This window comes from Tupaia chinensis, unplaced genomic scaffold, assembly GCF_000334495.1.
Source record: "Tupaia chinensis unplaced genomic scaffold, TupChi_1.0 Scaffold000271_1, whole genome shotgun sequence".
NCBI classification, from domain to species: domain Eukaryota; kingdom Metazoa; phylum Chordata; class Mammalia; order Scandentia; family Tupaiidae; genus Tupaia; species Tupaia belangeri.
Window position 1 is genome coordinate 405,935 of NW_006159752.1, and position 8,768 is coordinate 414,702.

General features: G+C 42.9%; 1 protein-coding gene across 1 annotated transcript; it reads left to right on the top strand.

The window, feature by feature from the left end:
• Positions 1 to 6,585: 6,585 nt before the first annotated feature.
• Positions 6,586 to 7,599, top strand: ZFP42 (ZFP42 zinc finger protein). Its single transcript, XM_027772326.1, has one exon. The coding sequence runs from the start codon at positions 6,676 to 6,678 to the stop codon at positions 7,597 to 7,599; it is 924 nt and encodes a 307-aa protein (XP_027628127.1). The 5' UTR covers positions 6,586 to 6,675.
• The last annotated feature ends 1,169 nt before the right edge of the window (positions 7,600 to 8,768 follow it).

The window sequence follows — 8,768 nt, forward strand, 5'->3', positions numbered from 1 at the left end:
TCTGCGTTGGAGCGCGCGAGCGGCAGGTCCCTTTGTCTTACCTTGGGAAGGAAATGGAGTAGGAGGTAGAGCGCATCGCGGTTGCATCGGTAAGTCTTGCTTCATGAAACCTTTTTTTACCTTTTCTGATCCTGGGGGAGAGAAGGAGGTGTTGGATCCACTTCTTAGACTATATCAATTAAAAGAGTTAGAAATCCACGGCGGAAACGTTTATCTTGAGAACCGGGTGTGGAAGCCAACCTTGGCCAGGAGACTTCTAGCGTTGAGCCTGCATTGATGTACGCCTATCTTGAGCCACCTGCCTCAAACTTAAAACAGCTCAAGAGGAAAAGAAAATAACATTTTTCGAAGTAGGAAAGTATCTCTTTGAAATTATTTTAAGATGCATATTTTAAAAAATTGTTTCAAAATTGTATGTAAATAATATCTTTTATTAGACTATATGGTTAGGTCTACCTTATGTTCAGATGCTTATCTTATTAACCAGACAATCGATCTGTCTTGCCTTTCATTTCCTTTCCACTCATCTCTGGAAATGGCACTACTCCCCCCCCCACCCCCCACCAAACTCGCAAAACAACCTAGCACAACTTCGTGGTTTGTTTCCCTTACCCTCACTTTCCAATAAACCAGCAAATTTGGAAGGTTCTTTTTCCAGCTTCCCAGCCTTCTCTCCATTTCATCCTCATTCTCTCCACCTGCTCTTTTTTTAAAAAAAAAAAAAAGTTATTTTACTTAACTGTATTTATTTATTTATTTTAATTTGACCAGAGGGGGTCAGAGCGAGAAAGCAAGAGAGACAAGGAAAGTGAGAAAGCAAGCTTCCAGGTCCGGGACTCGAACTATGGTCGGCCATGCGGGAGTCCGACGCCCTTAACCACCACGCCACCTGCTGGCTCCTCCATCTTCTCTTAACCACCAACAGTCTTTTCCCATATTACTAACTGTATTGCCTAAGTCTGTTTTCACGCTTGCCTCCTTAAATCGGCTTTCAATAGACACCCCTCTGGAAGCCAGGAAACCAGCACTCGCTTGTTCGGAAAGACTGTCATGGCTCCCATTGGTCTTGGAATGAAATGCAAATGGCTCCCATGGCTCCTTCATTGCTGCAACCCTCCAGGACCTAAGCTTGCACCACCCCTTCACTGCAGGCCGTCCATGTTCTGCAATAAACATGGCTTCCTTTCCCCTCCACCATGGGAAATGCTTTGGACTCTTCTCCACCTCCATAGCTAGCTGGCAGGTTGAGGTTTGTTTGTTTATTTTTTTATTTATTTGTCCAGGTCGTGGTCTAATGTTTCTTCCTGGGAGGCTTTTCCAGACATTCATTATAAACGTGGCTTCCCCTAGTTACTTTTTAACATTTTCATAGCAGTTTTCTCCATCTGAAACTGTGAACTTACTCTTATGTGTCTTAGCCTGATTACAACTCTATAATATCCAAAGACTTTCTATCTTTTTGAGCACTTTATGTTAAGCACCTAGAAAAGTGTTTAATACTAAATATTTGTTGAATAATTAAATAAGTAAACAATGTACCTCTGGAAGTACTTCTATCCCATTTGAGAAATATAAAAAAGTAAGTTAATCCCATCCATTAATATTCATTGAATAGCTTTTGTCCTCAACCCACGTTTACTCAAAATTTTTTCCACTAACGGAGAATGCTTGATAGGTAAACAGGAGTTTTCCCATAATAAATTAATGAACTAGCCTTTTAATATTACATGTCGTTCTCACAAGCCTACATATTATTGTGAAAAAATAGTATAATGCTCTAGATTTGATAAATAAGACTAACTTCAAAAGTATGGGCTCTATTTGGATCTTGGTAAGTGCATAAAGCAAATGCCTCTCATTCCTCAACCCTGACCTTGAGAGATGTCTTTCTAAATGACACCTTGCATCATGGATAACCAACTTTTTGGAACTTTTACATTAAGTTTGTCTAAAGTCCCAAATACATTTCTACTCTATGTTAAGGGATTATTAAATCAGAAGTCCCCAGCAGGATGGCTGATGCATATTCATTATGTCTTTAGACCAAGGTGCCAAGTGCGGGAACGTTCGGTGAACGAGGCAGAAGAGGCCTTTACTGTCATAGAACTTCCAGTCTAGCAGGTAAGATAAATTGTAAATAAGCAATGTAAGGGACCAGCACATGGTGTAATGGTTACGTCCATCGACTCCCGTGTAGTCAACCACAGTTCAAGTCCTGGACCTGGCAGCTTAAAACTCGTGGCAGGGGGCTGGTAGGTAGTGTGGTGGTTAGGGTGCTGGACTCCCACATGGATGACCATGGTTTAAGGCCTGGACCTGGAAGCTTGCTTTCTTACTTTCCCTCTCTCTCTCTCTGTCCCTCTCCAGTCAAATGAAAATAAAAATGAAGTTAAATAAAATAATTCTTAAGAATAAAAAATAAAATAATACTATAAAAAAAAACTCATGGTGGGCGTGGGTACATGTGTGCCCAAAATCCATAGAGGAGAAGGGATTGTGGTGACCATCACCTCTGAGAGGTAATTTCTTGCTTTCTTTCAATTAAGGGCTTCTAGGAGACATGGTGGTTAAAGGCTCTGGGGTCCTGGACTTGGCGGCCTACTTTCTCACTCCCCATCCCCCCCATCCCACTCTGCCCTTCTCTGGTCAAATTAAAATGAATAAATAAATAAAGTTAAATAAAATAATTCTTTTTTATTATTTATTAAATTTTATTTATTCATTTATCTCTAATTTGACAGAGAGAGACACACAGAGAGAGAGAGAAAGAGGGGAAGTGAGAAAGCAAGCCACCAGGTCTGGGACTTGAACCCTTGAACCGTGGTCAGCCATGTGGAAGTGTCCAGCACCTTAACCACCATGCCACCTGCTGGTCCCCTAAAATAATTCTTTAAAAATAAATTAATAATAATTTTTAGGAGCAATCCAAGAATTCTCATCAAGGTAAAATAAAGAGGTGAATGGGGAGAGGATGTTGAGTCTTCAGACCTAACTGAGCTTTAAAATCTAGGGAAGCCTGCTGGGAACCAGCAGTTAGCGTAATGGCTGTGTGGCTGGACTCCCATGTAGTTAACTGCGGTTCTTTCTGTCTCTAGGTCTCTGTCTGGTGAGCACACGCGCCCTATAGCAAAAGTCTCCAAAACAAAAAACCTAGGGAAGCCTGCTAAGGAAGTGATGTATAAGCCGAGATCCAAAGAATGACTGGGAAATAAGCAGCACGTGTGTGCGTGTACACACACCTGCTTCTGTGGACGGTGAGGATGTGGGGCTTAGTGAAAGGGAGAAGTAAGCGCGGTGGACGGATCCGGTGCTTTCTTGGAAGGGGAGTTACTGTGGCTAGATAATGAAATAGAAGATCTGGAGTAGCGAGAGATCTTCTGGGAGAGAAAAGCAGGAATCGGATCCAATTGGTCGCTTAAATGGACTAATGGGGATGTTTGTATCTGATCCTCGTGATTATAATCCACAGGTGCCAGGATTTTTCTAGGAAAATAGTCCTAGAAATGATCTGTTTTATTTCACCTTTTGAAAGGGCACAATAAATAGTAACACTGTAATATTTACATAATATTGTTTAGAGAGAGGTGTGTGTGTGGGTGTGTGGGTGGGTGGGTGGGTGTGCTATAGGGCATGTGTACTCACCAGAGGGATTGAAAGAACGTGAGAAGTCATCGCCCGAGGGAAATGGCCATGCCACAGTCCCTTCTTCTCCATTCTCCTCTTGGGATTTTAGGCGCACACACATGCCCGGCGTGAGTTTCAAGCCTCTGGGTTTGGTTCTCAAACCATGGTCACCTGCATGGGAGTCCAGCACCTTAACCACCACGGCACCTGCTGGCCCCACATTTACGTAATATTTTTAAGTAGAAATGTCAGACTTTTGCTTTAACAGTTGAAACTTGTTTTATTTTTATTCTTTCTGTTTATTTTTGCTAAAAGTGGATGTTCTTTTTGTTTTATCTTTTTGCCATAGGGCATGTGTGCTGGCGAGAGAGACAGAGAGAGAGAGACAGAGAAGGAAAGTGAGAGATCACTCCCTCAGAAAAGATGGCCATGCCACAGTCCCTTTTCTTCCATTTTTCCCGTGGGATTCGGGGCATACACACATGCACACATAATGTGATTTTCAAGCTGCCGGATCCAGGACTTGAACTACGGTCGACCATGTGGGAGTCCAACGCCTTAACCACCATGCCACTTGCTGGTCCCTGCTGTGTTATTTTTTTTAATTTGATTATTTAAAAGCATTTTTTTAGAATAAACTTACTTTCTTCCTTTCTTTCCTTCTTTCCACTTTTCTTTTCTTTTCCTTCTTTCTTTCCTTACCAGAGAGGGATAGAGTGAAAGAGAGAGAAGAAAAGGAAGAAAGTAAGCCACCCGGTCCAAGACTTGAACCATGGTTGGACATGTGGGAGTCCATTGCCCCCAACCACCACACTACCTGCTGGCCCCATTTAAAAGCATTTTCAAGATGTTAATTTCCACCTCACTACTTTCACAATTTTTCCCTTTTTTTTTTTTTTGATAGGTTTTCGCTATAAGGGCGCATGTGCTCACCAGACAAACAGAGAGACAGAGAGACAGAAAGCGAGAAATCACCCCCCAGGGGGATGGTCACGCCACAATCCCCTTCTCCTCCATTCTCTCAGGATCTTGGGCACGCACACTCACGCGCCCGGCGTGAGTTGTAAGCCACCGGGTCCGGGACGCGAACCGCAGTCGACTACGTGGGAATCCAGTGACATAGCCATTACACTAACTGCTGGTTCCCCAACATTGTTTCCCTTTTTTAAAGCATTTAATTTTTGTTCCTACAGCAAAACATCAGAACAGTGAAGCTTTTTTTTTATGTGTGTATGTATGTATATATATACACATATATAAAACATCTCTTGAATAAACTACAATTAAAAGTTCTGTTCATGAGGTGTTTTTTAAGAATTATTTTAATTAACTTATTTACTTTAATTAACTTTATTTATTTTAATTTGACCAGTGAGGAACAGAGCAAGAAAGTGAGAAAGCCACAGGTCCAGGATTCAAACCGCGGTCGACCATGTGGGAGTCCAGAGCCCTTAGCCACCGTGTCACCTGCCGGCCCCCTTCCTTTCAGATTTTTAAGGAAATGATGGAAAACTACTCAGGGCCTGACTATCCTGTGCCTTTATTTTGATTTATCCTCCTAAGGGAGAAGAATGCCAGGGTTTTTGTGTGTCTAGGTCCCCAGTGGCTGGAACAGTGAGTGTTGACCTGTGTCTTGTGAATCGAATGCAGTCTCTCCCCGCTTCATCAGAATGGCCTTATCCTGGGACCAGCAGTTAGCATAATGGCTATGTCACTGGACTCCCATGTAGTTGACTGCGGTTCGAGTCCCAGACCCGGTGGCATAAACTCACACTGGGCGTGTGTACATGTGTGCCCAAGATCCCAAGAGGAGAATGGAGGAGAAGGGATTGCGGCGTTCCCCTCGGGGGGGTGGTGGTGATTTCTCACTTTCTATCTCTCTGTCTCTGTCTTTCTGGCAAGTGCACATGCCCTATAGGAAAAACCTCTCAAAAAAAAAGAATGGCCTTATCCTCAATGTGTTGCCTCTGACCGCGTCCATGCTACAGTCACAGAGATGAACAGGTTCCACAGATGGAGGCTCACAAACTCAAATCTGGCTCCTCACGGGAGAAGTTTGCCATTGCTGGGGAAGAAAAGTGCTTGGCATGTAACAAGACGTGACATTTACTGGTATAATAAGGGAATTGAAAACTAACACTAGCTCACCTAAGTGTTCAGCATTTGCGATGGGCCGGGAACTGTGCCGAGCACTTCCCGTGCAATATTTAGTTTGAGTTTCACAACAGTGTCACAGAAGAAAATGGGCACATCTTTTATTTTTTTAAATTATTTATTTAATTTTATTCATTCATTTATTTTTTGTTTGACCAGAGAGACACAGAGAGAGAAAGAGGGAAAGTGAGAAAGCAAGCCACCAGGTCCGAGACTTGAACCGAGGTCGGCCATGTGGGAGTGTCCAGCTCCTTAACCACCATGCCACCTGCTGGTCTGAAATGGGCACATCTTGCTCCTTCACCTCCAAGATGTTAATCAGCGGCCACTCACCTTTCGGAAGTGTGCCTGAGTGCTTGATTTCAAATGACAACCTCCTAGTTCTTCCGGTTCCTTTACCTACTCCAGAGCGCTTAATCACTGTGAAAGCTGTGGCAAACACTATTTATTTGCTTTGCTCATGAGAGTGTCTGTTCTGTGCAGGCAGAGGCTTCTGGGGGTGTCATTTCACTGACCTGTCACCAGCAGTGTGGAAGGCTGGCAGATAGTGAGAGCCCAGTATATATCAGGTGGTCAATGAGAGAGATCAGGTAACTTGCAGGGTTGCCCAGATGAAAGCTGGATAGAACCACGGTCTTAGGCCAGAACTCATCCTCTTTGTATCTTGAATTTATCAGAGAAGAAATACAAGTTGTCATGCCATTAGTAGAATGTGAATTCTATGCTATTATTTGAGGTCATTTTTGACAAAGGCTCTACTATTAGAACATATTTTAATGAAACATTATTATCATAAAGCAGGTGTTTGCTGAAGACGACTTCCTCGGATTACTCCTTCCTGCAGGTCATTGCTAAATCCTAGTATAACCCTTCAAGGAGGAAGTGAGCAGGAGAGACATGAACGCACAACTGAAGAAAAGGGGAATGACAAGTGGCCGGAAAGGTCCGGGTGGAAGAGGGTTCCGAGGGGCCCAGCCCAGGCAAGGCAAAGCAAGCCAGCAAGAGCAGGCGGAAATGGAACCTCTGAGCCCGACCTGGGCCTTGCATGATGAAGATGTGCTCTTTGACGCCAGCCAGCAGCCTGTCGAAGAGGGTGACTTCCCCGATTGCTACATAGAGTGCATCATAACTGGTGAGTTTCCTCAGCCTGTCCTGGAAGAGGACTCACTTCTTAAGTCCTTTGAATATCTCAAGGAGGGATCGGAGCAAGACCTTTCTCAACAGGTTCTGGAAGCGAGCTCTTTTCTTGAATGTTCTTTGAAATACATTAAAAAGGGGGCAAAACAGGAGCTTTCTCAACAGGTGGTTGGTGAGAATTCACTTCCTGAGTATTCCGAGTACATGACGGGCAAGAAGTTCCCCCCCGGAGGACTACCTGGCGTTGACTTATCAGACCCTAAACAGCTCGCGGAATTTGCTAGAAAGAAGCCCCCTCAAAATAAAGAACAGGATGCTCCAGAGACGGTCCTTTGTCCTCAGAGTGGATGCACGAGAAAGTTGAGGAACCGAGCTGCCTTGAAAAAGCACCTTCTGACCCACGGTCCCCGGGACCACGTGTGCGCAGAATGCGGAAGGGCGTTCTCTGAGAGCTCAAAACTGAAACGACACTTTCTGGTTCACACGGGAGAGAAGCCGTTTCAGTGCACCTTTGAAGGCTGTGGGAAGCGCTTCTCTCTGGACTTCAATCTGCGCACACACGTACGCATCCACACCGGGGAGAAACGTTTTGCCTGTCCCTTCCAAGGCTGTAACAGAAGATTTATTCAGTCAAATAACCTGAAAGCTCACATCTTAACTCACTCCAAGGCAAAAATGTATTGATGATAAAGAAGATGGAAAACAGCCCTCCCACAGGATAAGCAGAGTGATCATGGATAAATAGGCTTCATTGATTATTGTTTCTAGGAAGGAATTTTTAAATCGATATTAAGGGCCATAACAAGTGTATTTTTAATGTTACTAAGATGCTGCTGTACTTTCTGATTCCGTTTTAAGAACATTATTCTAGGGACCAGCAGATGGCATAGTGGATAAGGCGCTGGACACTCCCACATGGCCAACCATGGTTCAAGTCCTGGACCTGGTGGCTTCCTTTCTCACTCTTTCTCTCTCTCTGTCTCTCTCTGGTCAAATTAAAATGAATTAATGAATGAATAAAATAAAATAAATAATTTTTAAAAAAAAGAACATCATTCTAATCAGAAGTTCGGTGATACCTTCAAAAGCATAATCCTTCGTACATGATGTTTGGGATTATTGATCATGAGACTTATTTTCGCATACTACAAGCTTGAAAATAACTTTGGTTTTTCCTCTTATAGTTTCCAATTACTTGGCTTTTGGCTTTTAAAAATATACTTTGTGGTACTTGTGATAATCAAGAGAATGAAAATTCTAGTAGACACTCAATAACTGAGTAAACATTTTTAAGTTAAGTGTATATTTTTATGATTTTTCTTTTTATCATTGCCATCAAACTATGTTGAAATCATATATCGTGAGATGTGCATGGTTATTTAATATTGTTCATCGATTTTAAATATGGCAAAATAACATAAAAGCCCAGAAATACACTCAATCTGGATTTAATTAACAATGTAAGAAGTATACATCAAAAAGAGATACCAGTTATTCTTAAAAATGAACGAAACACCTCAAAGACTGCTGTTTCGTTTTGGTGATTTATGGGAAGAAAGTTACCCATGTATATGGTGGTTTAAGGTATAAATTACTAGAGCCATTTTGCAAGTTGCTGTGTTCGTTTTCCAGAGCTTCCGTAACAGTACTGCCAGCTGGGGGCTTAAACAACAGAATGTATGTGTCAGTTCTGGGGCCTGGAAGTCCAAGATCAAGGTGTTGGCCGTATTGATTCCTTCTCGGCGTTGTGAGGGGTCAATCTGTTTCAGGTTTCTCATTCTGGGCTGTAGATGGCTATGCATGTTAACGTAGCTTCTCACTTACCTTCACATCCCTTCCCTCTGTGTCAGTGT

Coding starts and splice junctions, on each gene's coding strand:
- ZFP42 (XM_027772326.1), top strand. CDS start 6,676: ATGAACGCACAACTGAAGAAAAGGGGAATGACAAGTGGCCGGAAAGGT.